General features: G+C 48.6%; 1 protein-coding gene across 3 annotated transcripts; it reads left to right on the top strand.

Moving 5' to 3' along the window:
• Positions 1-620: 620 nt before the first annotated feature.
• NR2F1 (nuclear receptor subfamily 2 group F member 1) lies at positions 621-12437 on the top strand. Of its 3 annotated transcripts, none has more exons than XM_062599471.1 (4): positions 621-1184; positions 3918-4445; positions 9146-9333; positions 11528-12437. In XM_062599471.1, the coding sequence occupies exons 1-4, from the start codon at positions 737-739 to the stop codon at positions 11705-11707; spliced, it is 1344 nt and encodes a 447-aa protein (XP_062455455.1). In that variant the 5' UTR covers positions 621-736; the 3' UTR covers positions 11708-12437. The 3 variants fall into 3 exon arrangements, with proteins under 3 accessions (XP_062455455.1, XP_062455457.1, XP_062455456.1); XM_062599473.1 differs by lacking the exon at positions 11528-12437 and adding an exon at positions 9418-10230; XM_062599472.1 differs by lacking the exon at positions 11528-12437 and having other exon boundaries at positions 9146-10230.
• The last annotated feature ends 1720 nt before the right edge of the window (positions 12438-14157 follow it).

Genomic DNA, 14157 nt, shown 5'->3' with positions numbered 1-14157 from the left:
CGGCGGCGGGAGCCTCCGCGGCAGCAGCGGCGGCGGCGGCGGCGGCCGGGCCCCGGCGGCGGCGAGCGGCGGCGAGCGGCGGCCCCGACCTCCTCCTCTTCCTCCTCCTCCTCTTCCTCCTGCTCGGCGCTCCGGCTTCCTCTATGTCTGCACATCCTCTGCACTCCTAGCGCTCGGACCGCGTGTGCCTGTGCGTGTGTGTGTGTGTGTGCTGTGTGCGCCGCGCGTGTGTGTGTGTGTGTGTGTGCGCGTGTGTCCGGTGTGTTACTCTCCTGAATGCCTCTCCCGACAGCCTTATTTGCCGTTTCTGATTTTGCAACTTGAAGTGGTTGGGGGGGGGGAGGGAAAGAAGAGGAGAGAGCGAGAGCGAGCGGGGGTATTTTAAGAGGGGGGGGGAGCGCGGAAAAAAAAGGAAAAGCCTCCATCTCCCCCTCCCCCTCCCTAAAAAAATTAGCGAGCGAGCGAGCGAGAGGAGGGGGGGCTCGCGGAAAAAATAAATAAAATAAAGAAAACGGCAGGAGCGGCCCCGGCAGGCAGCGGCGGCGGCACAAGGGCAGCGGCGGCGGCGGCGGCGGCGGCGGCGGCAGCCGAGGCGGCGGCAGGCGGCAGGCACGGTCCCCTCGCTCCCCGCTCGCCCCCGGCGCCCGGCCGCCCGCCTCCCCCCCGCCCCCCGCCTCTCTCCCCGGCAGCCCGCAGCGAGAAGCGCCGCTCCCCAGCACTTTTTTGGGCCCGAGATATGGCAATGGTAGTTAGCAGCTGGCGAGATCCGCAGGAAGACGTGGCCGGGGGCACCCCGAGCGGCCCCAACCCCGCAGCGCAGCCGGCCCGGGAGCAGCCGCCCCAGCAGCAAGGGGGCTCGGCCGCCCCGCACACCCCGCAGACCCCCAGCCAGCCGGGACCCCCCTCCACGCCGGGCACGGCCGGGGACAAGGGCCCGGGCCAGCAGGGCTCGGGCCAGAGCCAGCAGCACATCGAGTGCGTGGTGTGCGGGGACAAATCCAGCGGCAAGCACTACGGCCAGTTCACCTGCGAGGGCTGCAAAAGTTTCTTCAAGAGGAGCGTCCGCAGGAACTTAACTTACACATGCCGTGCCAACAGGAACTGTCCCATCGACCAGCACCACCGCAACCAGTGCCAGTACTGCCGCCTCAAGAAGTGCCTCAAAGTGGGCATGAGGCGGGAAGGTGAATATTTCTTCCCTACTATACTATCGCTCTCTCTCCCTATGGCTATATATACGTGTGTGTGCGAGTGTGTGCGAGTGTGTGTGTGTGTATATACGTACACACACACATGCACATTTTTATATATATATATATATACATATATATATATATATATATATATATATATATGTTTACAGCTCTCCATGGCGATCTAGGTCTCTCTGTATTTACATGCACATGTCAATCTCTCCCTGTGTCTGCACTCCATCTGGCAGCTTTGCACCAGGTTTTGTTGTTATTGTTGATGGTGGTTGGTGGTGTTTTCTTTTGCTTTTTGGTTTGTGCCTCCTGCCCTCCTCCTGCTCCTCCCCACCCCCTTCCCCAACACCACCACACTCTTCCTTCCCTGCTCATTGTGCTGAGAATTTATTATTATGATCTCTCACTAAATATTTATCCTTTAGCCGCTATCTCCGCTCTCGTGTGTGTGTGTGCGTGCCTCTGTGTGTGTGTGGATGTGGTTTTGTCTATTGTTGGCATGAGACTGGGGGGGAGGTGGGGGGAGATACATCTCCCTGTACGAGATGTGCTTCCATTCAGCTTCCTCCCCCCCTCCCGCCTCATCATTTCTTTTTAAACCCACAACACTTCTCGGTAGACCCATTCCCAGCCTCATCTTTCCTGAAAGAAAGATGAAAGACGTGTAAGTAGGAAGGAAAAAGAAAAGGGAAGGGGAAAAAATAAGAGGGGGAAATGTGCTACTGTATCTCCGCTTCCCTGTGCTTCCCAGTGCCCCGGAGTGTGCTTCTGTGCGAGATTTGGCCTTGTTTTCACTCCATGCGTTCAAAGGAAAGTTTGTGACTGAACCGGGTTTCTGTACTTCTGTCATTTTTTTTAGCACGCTGCTCATTTTATTTCTTCATCAAACTCCACCCTCTCCTTAAAGCCTGCATACAAATTGCGATTTATAACCTATTTACCGATCCTTCTCATTTTAGCAGAATTCATAGTCCTCATCTGGCAGTGGGCTCCTCACCATTTCCAAGTGCTCCTTTATTTATTTATTTTTCTTCTCTTTTCCAAGAGTTGATGTGCTTTTCCTTGCATTAAGGCTCATTTTTGCGTAGGAAGATTTCCTGTCCTCTTTTATCTTCGAAATATATTTCTCGGTTTACAGACAAAGTTCATCCTGTGACTATCGTTAAACATGTCTTAGAGTCACATCAGCGAAATTTTGCGGAGTGGGGATTACTACTGCCTTAATTGGTTTTAAAATTATATTTTATATGCCACAAGAAAAGGAAAGGAGCTGCTCCAGATCTGAAAGAGCTCGCAAATATGACGACTTCATTGGTAGCTTCAGGGGCTGTTGGTAGGCGTCTGGGAAGAAAAAAAAAACTTAGAATTGTGCATGTAGTTAATTGAAAAATAACTGCCAAGTTTAAAATCAGATTCAAGAGGGAGAGGTGGGCTGGAGGGCAGAAGGAGGAAGGTCCGGCCCGGGAGACGTGGAGGGCTCGGTGGTGAACATACGTGCTCTGCTAAACTGGAATAAAATAGAAAGTTGGGAAAATGTAGCATGCTGGAAAGAAGAATTATCTGTGTGCGAGTGTGTGTGCATGTGTGTGTGTGTGTAGAAATAAGCCTGAGTAGCCGTATCTTCTCCGTAAGTTACCTTTGTTTACATGGCATGCGGTTTAAAACGCTGGCACTGATGAAGTGAAACACACACACACACACACACACACACACAGAGAGACACACACTAAAAAAAAACTTTGGTCAGCTTTCGGGACTTGAGGCATGCTTACGCGCTGTGTGGAGATGGTTAATGAATCCAGTGTTTTTGCAGTTGCAAGCTTGTGCATTCACTGTGCAACGCTGACTGCAGGCTTTTGCAGTGGCAACAGCGCGTCAAAGATATTAATTACACCGTCCCCCTTTTTTTCCACGAATGTTTGGCTATTGTAAGTTCGGACCTTTTTGTTTTATTTCTCCCCTTCAATTGATAATATTTAATCTTTCTCTTCCTTTTAGCAGGGAGAACTTTGCTGGGCGGGGGAGGAGGGTCCTGTATGGAAAGCTTGTTCTGTGTAATAAAGTTAGCAGTGGGGAGCTGGGGGACTGTGACCTGTGCCAGTTTTAAGGGTAATGGCGTGATATTTTTGAAGAATATGGACGCATTTATTTTTATGTTTCAAAAAGGAAAAGGGAAAAAAAAAGCATCACAGCAGTTCACTTGTAAATCTCAATGCTACCAGGGCAATCGGCTGGGATACACAACAGAGCTTGGCTATATTTTTAACAGCTGGCTGTGATTTTTAACCCTACTTGCTTACCACCCGGAGGATTTCTTTGATTTTATTTTTATGTGTGGGGTTGCCTTTTGTTGCAAGAGGGGAGGGGGCCGGGGGTGGATTGGTCTTGTTTGCCTTGGCTTTTTTTTTTTTTTTTTTTTTTTTTTTCCTTTCCTCCCTCTGCTTTTTAATCTGTGTTTATTTTGCTAAGCCTGCCCGTAGCGGGGGGCGGGGGGGCGCTTGGCTGCTGCTGGCTGGGGTTGCCTGCGCGGGCCGGGCCGGGCCGGGCCGGGGCGATGCGGGTCGGCGCGGCGGTGCCGGCTCCGCGGCCGCGGAGCGTGCGCGTGTGCCGGGGAAGCCGGCGTTGTGCGCGGCGGGCCGGCAGCGCGGCCGGGCGATGCCTGCAAGCCTCCTGGATGCACATTTCCTCTCCTTCTCTCCTTCTTTTTGTCAGCGGTTCAGCGAGGAAGGATGCCGCCCACCCAGCCGAACCCAGGCCAGTACGCGCTGACCAACGGGGACCCCCTCAACGGGCACTGCTATCTCTCGGGATACATCTCGCTGCTGCTGCGGGCCGAGCCCTACCCCACCTCCCGCTACGGCAGCCAGTGCATGCAGCCCAACAACATCATGGGCATCGAGAACATCTGCGAGCTGGCCGCCCGCCTGCTCTTCAGCGCCGTCGAGTGGGCCCGCAACATCCCCTTCTTCCCCGACCTGCAGATCACCGACCAGGTGGCCCTGCTGCGGCTCACCTGGAGCGAGCTCTTCGTGCTCAACGCGGCGCAGTGCTCCATGCCGCTGCACGTGGCCCCGCTGCTGGCCGCCGCCGGCCTCCACGCCTCGCCCATGTCCGCCGACCGCGTGGTGGCCTTCATGGACCACATCCGCATCTTCCAGGAGCAGGTGGAGAAGCTCAAGGCGCTGCACGTCGACTCGGCCGAGTACAGCTGCCTCAAAGCCATCGTCCTCTTCACCTCAGGTGAGGCGCGGGCGCGGCGCGGGCGCGCAGCCTCCCCCACCACCCCCACCCCGTGCGCCGGCGGCCGCGGCGCGGCTCGGCTCGGCTCGGCGCGGCTCGGCGCGGCTCGGGGAGAGGGGGGCACCCGCGCGCCTCGCGCGCCGCCCCGAGCGGGGGGCCTCGGGCCCGCAGCTGCCCCAGCGCGCTGGGGGCTCCTGAGAAAGGCGTTCGAGCTCGGAAAGAAATATAATAACCTCAGAGAGGCAGGAAGTCGGAGGGGGCATGTCCCAGCCCGGAGATAAATCTTTCCACCGTGCAAAACCCCACAAATATTGGAATTTTAACAGATCGCCTAAAAAAATAGCAAATTAAGTGGAGGCGGTGGAAACATGCATGCATGCATGTTAACAATTTTTCTTATGATAGATGGTTCAAATTAACTAGCAGGAAAGTGCATTAGCATGGCCTTTGAAGTGCTCTGGTTGTAGCCTATAAGAATATAATACATCTTTTATTATTATAACCGGCGAGAGAGAAATTTATAAACATCAAAGACGAATGATATGGAGGAAACATAGGAAACAGAAATAAGGCAAGATAAGAAGCAGCCTCGCAATGTCACTTTTTAATTATTATTCTAATTATCACCACGATGGGGCTAATTGCCACTTTTGGGGCTTTTTCCCCCCTCTCTTTCCTTCCCTTTCTCTTTCGTGTTTCGGTTTCTTCTCTTTTTTGTTATTACACTGACCTTCCGAGTTGCTAATAAATAAATAGTTCCAGTAAATCTGACTTAAAACTAGGCCGAGGCAGAATTAAAAGCATTCCTGAACAAAGATGGCAAATCGTTCAAAGGCCTTGTTTAACAGTAAGCAGTTTATAATCCATCAATATTTGTTGCCTTTCATGCATGAAAAATAGTATTTACATTGTATTAAAATGACTCTTAAATTTGCACAATATTGTAATGTAGCAAATGTAGTATTAATATCGATTTGAACATCAGATAATTTATTTAGACAGGAGTATCTAATTTGTATGCAGGGTGGTCGAAGACATGTACTGTGACTGCCCCCTTTTACTTCCAGTGCAAATGCAGTCTTAGTGTTGGAGGGAATATTTCTTTGCAGAGGATAAAGTGCAGATCTTAAAACAAATGGAAGATTTACTGAATAGCCAGCTCGACATTTTAATGCATTTTATCTTAATAAGTCTTCTTGATGGAAACATGTTTTTCAAAAGTGACAAAGAGACCTGGCAGCATTTATCAGGCTGATTTAACTCCAGAGTCTGCCTGCAGACTTGCATACTTTCCATTCCCATTCATTTCAGGATGTTCATCTATAAACGGGGCCAATCCGGGAGAACCCTCTTTTTTTTTTTTTTTTTTTTTTTTTTTTTTTTTTTTTTCAGACCCAACTTTAAGAGATTATTCCTAAACAGAGAGAGGCTGGTCTAAGTCTTCTCGTTTCTCTCTGCAAAGGGTCCCAGGAAGGCGGTTGCCCCAAATGAGGACGCTTTGGGGGGGATTTTTTTCCTCTCCCTTTTTTACTTTCTCTTCTTTTCTTCTTATTATTTTACCTTCTCCACACCATCGACCTTGGCCAGAAACGTAGCTAGTGGCTTTAGAAGAGCATTTCACTTCCATATATTAAAAACAAACGTAATAATTAATAATAATTTGCGAGGGAAGAAACCTCCTCCAACAATTGAGTAGAGCAAGAATGGAGTTTAGAAAGGGAACAATAATATTATTTTGGAGCAGGATCGCGTGGGGCATCTCAGAAAATGGAAATACAGCTGTCAGGAGTAATCTACCCCTTCCCCTTACCCCCATCCACACATTTCCACTTTTGACTAAACTTGTTTTGATTGCTTAGCCAGAGGGGAATTCATGGGAAGCCTTTCTCAAAGTCATCCAACTTTTAAACAAACTTTGACTGATGGAAAAGACATTTTTAGGCATATTGTCCTAAGTCCTTCACTGAGGACTAAGTATTTAAAGCTGGCATGGGTTTCTCCTGTTGTGGTTTTTACATTTGGGCTCCGGATAGTATATTTAATCCGGAAAATTCTGGACACCGTCCAAAGACTGGGTCGTGACCCCAAACCTGCTGCTTTCTTGCCTCTCTCTCTCTCTCTCTCTCCATTTTTTTTTTTTAGTTATTAATTCATACACCTACCTCTTTCTTGTAATAAATAAATGTTTCCAGGAAGAGACCAAGCTAGATAACGTAAATCCAATAAATCTATTTGCAGCGCAATAAGAACTTTGATTTCTAGTTAGATGCCAGCTGATTACACCTATATTTTCTGAACACTAAACTCTTCTGAACACGTAACATGAAATACATTCCCACTACTACAAAGGAGAAGGCTGGAGTGTGCTGAACAGTAATGGTTATTTATTTACATAATTTCTTTTCCATAGACTGCAGGAAGAAATATAGAGCTTTCCCTTATTGACACACTGCCATATAAAAAAGTGAGGCGCACAGAATTTTCACATTAGCCCACTTTCTTAGATGGGGTAATAATTCATCTTTGGTAAACACGTATTGCATTATTTTTTTTCCATGGATCCCTTCCATGGATCCCACCTCTCTGGACTGAATAATCTACTCGAGCTTTGCGTCTTTTAATTATTATTTTAAACTCCGTTTTAAATGGAGAATTAAGCCTTCTCCTCCCCCCCCCCCCGGCCCCTGCCCCCGGCCACCTTTAAAGATGCAAAATAAAATCCAAATAAATGCATATGCCAGACCATTTAAAATAATTAAAGCTCAATAGATATTATCGGCGTGAGAAAATCCTAAGCGTTTGGAGCTCTAATACAAAACCCAAGACTCATTCTTCTCTCCCTTGCTGTTACCTTTCTATCAAGTAACTTGCTCATCTACACTGTCCAGTGACCTGTAGTATAGGTGCACTTATCATAAATATCTGATAAATATTTTACTAACCTTAAGGGTACGACATATGGGACATTAAAAAAAAGGCCTGTTAGGGTGTCAGTAAGACCCTTTCATATTGCATTGTTTGGAAGTTGAATAGGATCCTAATGCATAATGGGCAGATAATGCATGTAAAATAGCAAGATATATGTAAATATGGAGTGTGATTTGTGGCAATCAACATATGAACAGGCCTGTGGTTCTGATATATATTGGGAACAAGAGCAGGCCTATGCTTTTGATACATATATATATTGCAACCTGGTGCTTTAGATGTTGCAAAATATCGTTGTGTTAAAGGTACAGTATGGATTAGCAGAACAGTCTGGCTCAGATAATTGTATATCTGAGGGATGCCAAGTCCGCAGTTCAGGTCAAATTTCCTTTCTTCAGAAGTTCTTGAATTATGGCTTGTTTTATTTGTATTTTTGCTCGAGGCCATAGTATTGTAGATGAAGGTGCTCAGAAATCTTTGTAAAGCCGGTTCTTGATATAGAAAGACATAAACCTCAAAAATGCAGTTGCTACTGATTTTGCTTTGAATAATTTGTTGTGTCTTTCCAGGGTCATAATTCTACATTCACAATTTTGTAATGTCCTTTTGGGGCCATTAACATGCATTAATTCATATACAGATCTATCTATTAGCAAAGTCTGGCTTTGATCTGTATTAAACCACACTGCCAGCTGACTGCTTCCCTGTGATCCTTATGTTTCCTTAAAATATTTATTATTAATCTGCGAAACAATGTAGATATATGAACTATGGAGGCAAACCCACCACGTTTCTATGACTGTGGGTTCCTGTGCAAGTCTCTCACTGAGCAGTCGATGCACAATTATCCTCTGTTTTGGGCTATGCCTACACAGAGATAGGTGTGTGTGTGTATAGACATGCAGATGCATGTATCTATATATATCTATGCACACATACACACAGAGAGACGTGCAAATATATAAACGTACAGGACTGAAGGGTTCCCGTTTATGCTCTCAGATTAGTATGCATGTGCCTAGCTGGTACCATTCTGCAAGGTGTGAGGGATATATTTCTAGCTATATACATGAAATACACCCGTATAAGAAGGATGTATTTCTGGCTGCATTTAGACAGTGCTCACCCACTGCAGCCGTTTCTAGCTTTGTGTCTGCTAGCTGCAGATGTCTGCTCAGCACAGCCTGGAGTAGCCGAGCTGTATTCCGCTAAATTACGAGACAGCCTGCAAAGATGCGGCCAGTTTTCAGTTACCTGCTCTGCGGCGGAGACGGGGGCACCCCCCTCCTCCGGGACTCGCTCCGCAGCCTGCCTTGCGGGCCGCCCCACGCCGCGGCGCGGCCCGCGCGTTTGCCCGGATCCCACCCGCAGCCATGTCAACAAACTCGCTGCGTGCGTGTGTGCGTGCGCGCAGTTTGCCGCTGATTTCCCCCCTCCCTAACTAAGCCCCCCCGAAACCTTTTTCTTTTTTTTTTCTTCCTCCCCTAAAACCCTCCCCCCCTTTTTATTTTATTTTATTTTTTAATGCACCGGCGGGCGGGCCGGGCCGGCAGCCGCCGCGGCGGGGGCGCGCACACGGCCGGGTCGGCGCGGCGCGGCGCGGCGCGGTGGGGGTGCAGGGGGGCGCGGGGCGCGCATCCCCCGCGGCGGGGCGCGCCGGGCCGCCGCTTCGCCGCCACTAACCGCTTGCCCCCCCCTCCCTCCCGCTCGCCTCCCGCCGCCGCCGGCGCCGCCGCGGCCGCCGCGCTGCCGCGTGTGCGTGGCGCGGGCAGACGCCTGCGGCCTCTCGGACGCGGCGCACATCGAGAGCCTGCAGGAGAAGTCGCAGTGCGCCCTCGAGGAGTACGTGCGGAGCCAGTACCCCAACCAGCCCAGCCGCTTCGGCAAGCTGCTCCTGCGGCTGCCCTCCCTGCGCACCGTCTCCTCCTCCGTCATCGAGCAGCTCTTCTTCGTCCGCTTGGTAGGTAAAACCCCCATTGAAACCCTCATCAGAGATATGTTACTGTCTGGGAGCAGCTTCAACTGGCCTTACATGTCCATCCAGTGTTCCTAGAGCCCGGCCCGCACCCCCGGTAGAGACACTGCGGAGCGGCACAGGCGGGAGCGCACGCACCGAGGGGAAGTTGGGGTGCAGGGGGGGGCCAGGACACAGACAGGACACAAAGGACAGGCCCGAGTAGGGTCAGATATGTGGCCGTGTTTGGGAGGCAAAGAAAGGACTTTGTGTCTGTGGAGATTTTTGGAGAGGAGAAAAAAAAAGACAAAAAGAAAAAAAAGAAAGAAAGAAAGAAAGAAAAAAGAAAAAGGAGGATCGAGGGAATTTTAATAAAACCAGAAGGAGAATAATGGATCTTCCAGGATTTATTGTGGACTGAGGTGGATATATTCTGTACAGAAACAATCAGACAAACAAAAGCGTTGGAGCTGAACTGAACCTTGTGTAGAAAGAAAAACAAACAAGCAAACAAGCAAAACCCCACACGCAAACACTTACCACGAACATTGTTACTCATTTTGTAAAATATTAGTCTTTATTTTCATTTTTTGTAAAACTTAAAACATCGTATGCGCATAAAGGAAAAAAAAAAAGAAACAAGAATTAGGGGAAAATAACATTTTCCAAATAATTATAAAAAAATTGTCCTGTGTCTATGTATCTATATCTGTTTTGTATTTTTTTCTGGTTCCAAACCAGGTTTTCTGTGATTCTATACTAATAATTTTTGATATAACCCTTTGCTTCTTATAATGAGTGCGATATATGTTGTCGAAGCTGTTCTTCAAGAATTAAAATTGAAGTGAGAATTTAAACAAAAATAAAAGAATTTAGCAAAAAAATCAACTCATCACCCCAGAACCCATGAGTCCTGTTGCTTGAAACATGCCAACAGTTCACTGTAAAAAAAAAAAATACTCCCTCGATTTTTAACTTCTATACTGACGTTAAAAGGGAGAACTTAAAATACTTGTAAGGGGGTAACAAAGTTGTATAAGCCACGTGATGTTCCAAAGCTGACTTGACTGTGTAAGTTTAGGGCTGAGTTGTCAAGGCCTAGGAAGAGGCAATTGGAATGGCAGTGTAATGCCATAGGTGAACTCATTTCACCCAGGCTGTATAGCAGACTTTCCACCAACGTTTGTGTGCGTACTAGCCTGGCCTGCACATTTTGAAACACCTTTTCCCGTCAGCTGGAGTTTCTGCTGAGTTCACACCTTGCTGTTTCCTTTTAGCGTTCATGGGCATGGATTGAAGTCACTGTATGCTACCATCGCTGTGCAGAGGTGTACGGTATACGGCGTCTCGTAGTCCTGGTTCCTGTTACTCATTTGTTACAGGCTTGGTGTTTTTCTGGTTTTTGTTTCTTTCCCCAAGGATTCCAGGGCCCACGCGTGTGCGCTCCGATTTGCGCGTGTGCTTTGCATTGGCTCTCAGTTGAAAGATCGCTCTTTCTATTTTTCTTTACTCCAGGCACCACGGTGTGTGAAGAGTATTCCCAGCCCATTAATATAGAAATCTAACTGGAGGTTTGCTCGTTGGGTGGTGAGCGAACGTGTGTTTTCTGCGTGTTGGTGTGTGTGCGTGCGTATTATGGTCATACACAAAACACGGATAATAACTATATGTGCACACATCCTATATGAAGCATCGTACCGTGCCTGCCTACAGCAGGCCGGAGATGTGTGCGAAAAGCCCTGCATCGTTTTGGTTTGGGCGTTTTTTTGGGGTTTTTTTTTTGTTGTTTTTTGTTTTTTGTTTTTTTTTTTGTAAAGAAAATTAAAAATCGTTTCTGTAATGGAGCTCCTTTGAAGGTAAAGGCTTCACAATGCTTCTAGCTGGTGGTGCGGATCTCTGTAACAGCTTTCAGTGCATTAATGTTTTATAGGATCTGAGACGGAGCTGTAAGAACACATACTACCAAGGGAGCTCTTTCTTAACGTATTAATAAAGCTGGATCTTTAAAAATAACATTCCCCCCCACACGCAGACACCTCCCGCGCCCTCCAAACAAACCCGGATGAGGCAGGCTTTTCAATTTGTGGAGTCATTGGCAATGTTTTTCTTTTAATTTGCTGTCCTCCATACTCTCTCTCTCTCTCTCTCTTTTTTTTTTTTTTTTTTTTTTTTTTTTTTTTTTTTTTTTTGCATTAACAAGATCCTTCAATCCAACCCGCTTGGGGTTTTTAATATTCTAGGCGCAGCAGATCCGAGGCGAGAGCAGCTCTATACAGTAGGCACTTATAGCTGGATAATCAACATCACGGGCAGATCCTCTGCGGGGTTAGAGGCCGGGAGACGCGGCCTGTGTTCATCGGTGCTGTGTGGCGGGGACTGAGGGTTTCAAACCTGGGCACACGAGGACGGAAATCAGACCCACAAGCACCCTCCCTCCCTTTCTGTCTCACACGGACGCTATATAGGCGGCAGCTTTGGTTGCCTTCCCCAGGCGCGGGGGGTGCTCGGCCCGCGGAGAGGGAGTGAGGCGCTCGGCCCTTGGAGGTGCCGGAGCAACTTCTCAGCGGTGCCTTTCGGTGGGAGAGGTGACTGGGCACCCAGCCGGACTAGCCGCAGGAAAAAAGCGGGGGGTCGGTAGGGGGAAAAAATAAGAAAAAGAAAAAAATAAAAAAGCTCTCGGTTTCTTCCAATGAGATGTAAATATATTCATTACAGTGTTATCCCACTGATGAAAACAGATAAACTTTTTTCGTAGGTCAGAAACGTATTTTTCAATTAATTTTCATATTTATGAATAATAATAACCCACCGATTGCCAAGAAACTTGCAGGTGTAGAGGAGGTGTACGAGATGCACTTATTTCCATGTATGTGCCTAGAAAGTGTTTCAATCCCTTATTAAACTTTGCTTATAAGACGGTATTGTGTTCTGAAGTGTTAAATATCCAGTCTCTGTTGTGTTCGTGGATGTTTTCCTTTGCCACGCTCCAAGCTCTTGGGCATTCATACAGTGGCTAAAGATATTGTATGATCTTGTCACCAAACACTATATGCTAAAAATGTGAATGTGGAGAGGGGCCAGGTCCCCTGCGTAAGTTTCTGCTGACTTGTTCTTACCTACAATATACTGTTTTAAAACCAACTCCAGTTAAATTTCTCCTGCCTTGTTGTCGCTGCCCGCCGCCGCGCTCCGCGGCCGCGCCGCCCCCGCGCCCCGCCGCGCCCCCGCGCTGCGGCTCCGCGGCGCTGCGCTGCTGCCCGCGCTCGGGCGCTGCGCGCAGGCTCCCGCCCGCGGAGGGCTCCGCCTGCCCCGCCGCACGACCGGGGGGGGCTCATTAACCGCTTGGACAGCACTTCAAGGGAGGGGAGGAAAAAGGGGCTGGAGGGAGGGGAGAAAAAGGGGGAAGAAAAAGAGAAAAGCGGCCCGCGTAGCGGAGCGATTTGTGTCACTGGCGCGGTCTGGGGAGCGACCCATACAAAGGACCCACCTTTGAGCTCCGCGCTAACTAGCTGGCCTCCTCCCACCGCCCAATTAGGCCTTTTCCGTATATTCAGCCCAATAAATATTTGGAGATACTTCTAAATGGTAGGTTGAACCAGGGCTGGTGCCGGGGGTTTCGCGGGAGGCTGGGCTAGGCACGGCCGCCCTTTCCGCGGGCGGCCGCGGAGGTCCTGGCCGCGGTCCCCGAGCCCCTGCCGGAGCCTCTGCCCCGGCGGTGCGGGCTCGGCCGCCTCCACCTGCGGCGGGGAAAGGCGCCCGCAGCATTGCTGGGAGAGCAGCGGGTAGCAGGGACCGACCTCTCCCGAGCCCCCCGGAATTAGCTTGAATTTAGAAGAGGAAGAAAACAAAAAACAAACAAACCACCCCCTCCCCAAAAAAAAACACCTCCACTGTAGGTGACTTTTTTTTCATTGCACACTTAACACACCACTAAAAGCGGCGAGCTTGATAATGAAGCGGAGTGGCCTATATGAAGAAAAAAAAAAATGTTTCTAACAAGTAAATAGTAAATAACGGGTCTTATACGGAAAGCGTTTTATCGAATGCCTGTGGCTTGGGGTCATTTTAAGTGACAGCAAAAGTAATAAAAGAAAAGTAAATTCTACTATGTTTCATGCGAAGGAAACTTTGTTTGGCTCCCAACACAAAGAGAAATATATATTTTAGCAGATGGAAAGGGCTTAATACAAAGTCTCTGCCTTTTTTAAAAAAAATTACCTGTGACATATGAAAGTCAGACGTTCCCTTTTCAACAAAAACACTCACTGAGCGTCTGAGAACTTTAACTCCTTTGAAGTAGATTTAAACTGTTGTAGAAGTAGACACAAGCTTCGCTTATAAATCAAAAGGGGCTCCCAGGGAAGGTGTCCCCAAGGAGCTGCCAGGCGAGCAAGCCTGCACATCAGCCGTCTCGTGGAGCAGCCCCGCTGGAAGGGACGGACGCACGGACGCACGGACGGACAGACGGACGGGGCCAGGCTGTGTGTCAGTAGCTCCACCACCAGTGATCAAGGGCATAACCGCTGAGAAACAATGTCCCCTAATGACATGTGCACGGCTATTACCCAGACTGTGGATGTGCTTCCCCCGGTTTCATGCAGCATTTTGACTATTCAAAGGGTTATTTTTTAAGTCTTGAAATAACGTTTTCAGCAGTCCCGATCCTTAATCCTGTCTACTTTGAGCTTTATTGGGAGAGATGAGACTCGATTTCCCCCTCTTCCCACTTTCCTTCCAGTTTCTCTCCACCGGCTTGGGGTTAATTTTAGAAACGGCATGATCTCCACAAAACGTATCTATATATTTGTTTTAAAGGGCTCCTTTTCTAAT

Source organism: Rhea pennata, chromosome Z (assembly GCF_028389875.1).
Source record: "Rhea pennata isolate bPtePen1 chromosome Z, bPtePen1.pri, whole genome shotgun sequence".
Classification (NCBI taxonomy): Eukaryota; Metazoa; Chordata; class Aves; order Rheiformes; family Rheidae; genus Rhea; species Rhea pennata.
Note: the sequence above shows the minus strand (reverse complement) of the source record. Positions and strands in the feature narration are given on the sequence as shown.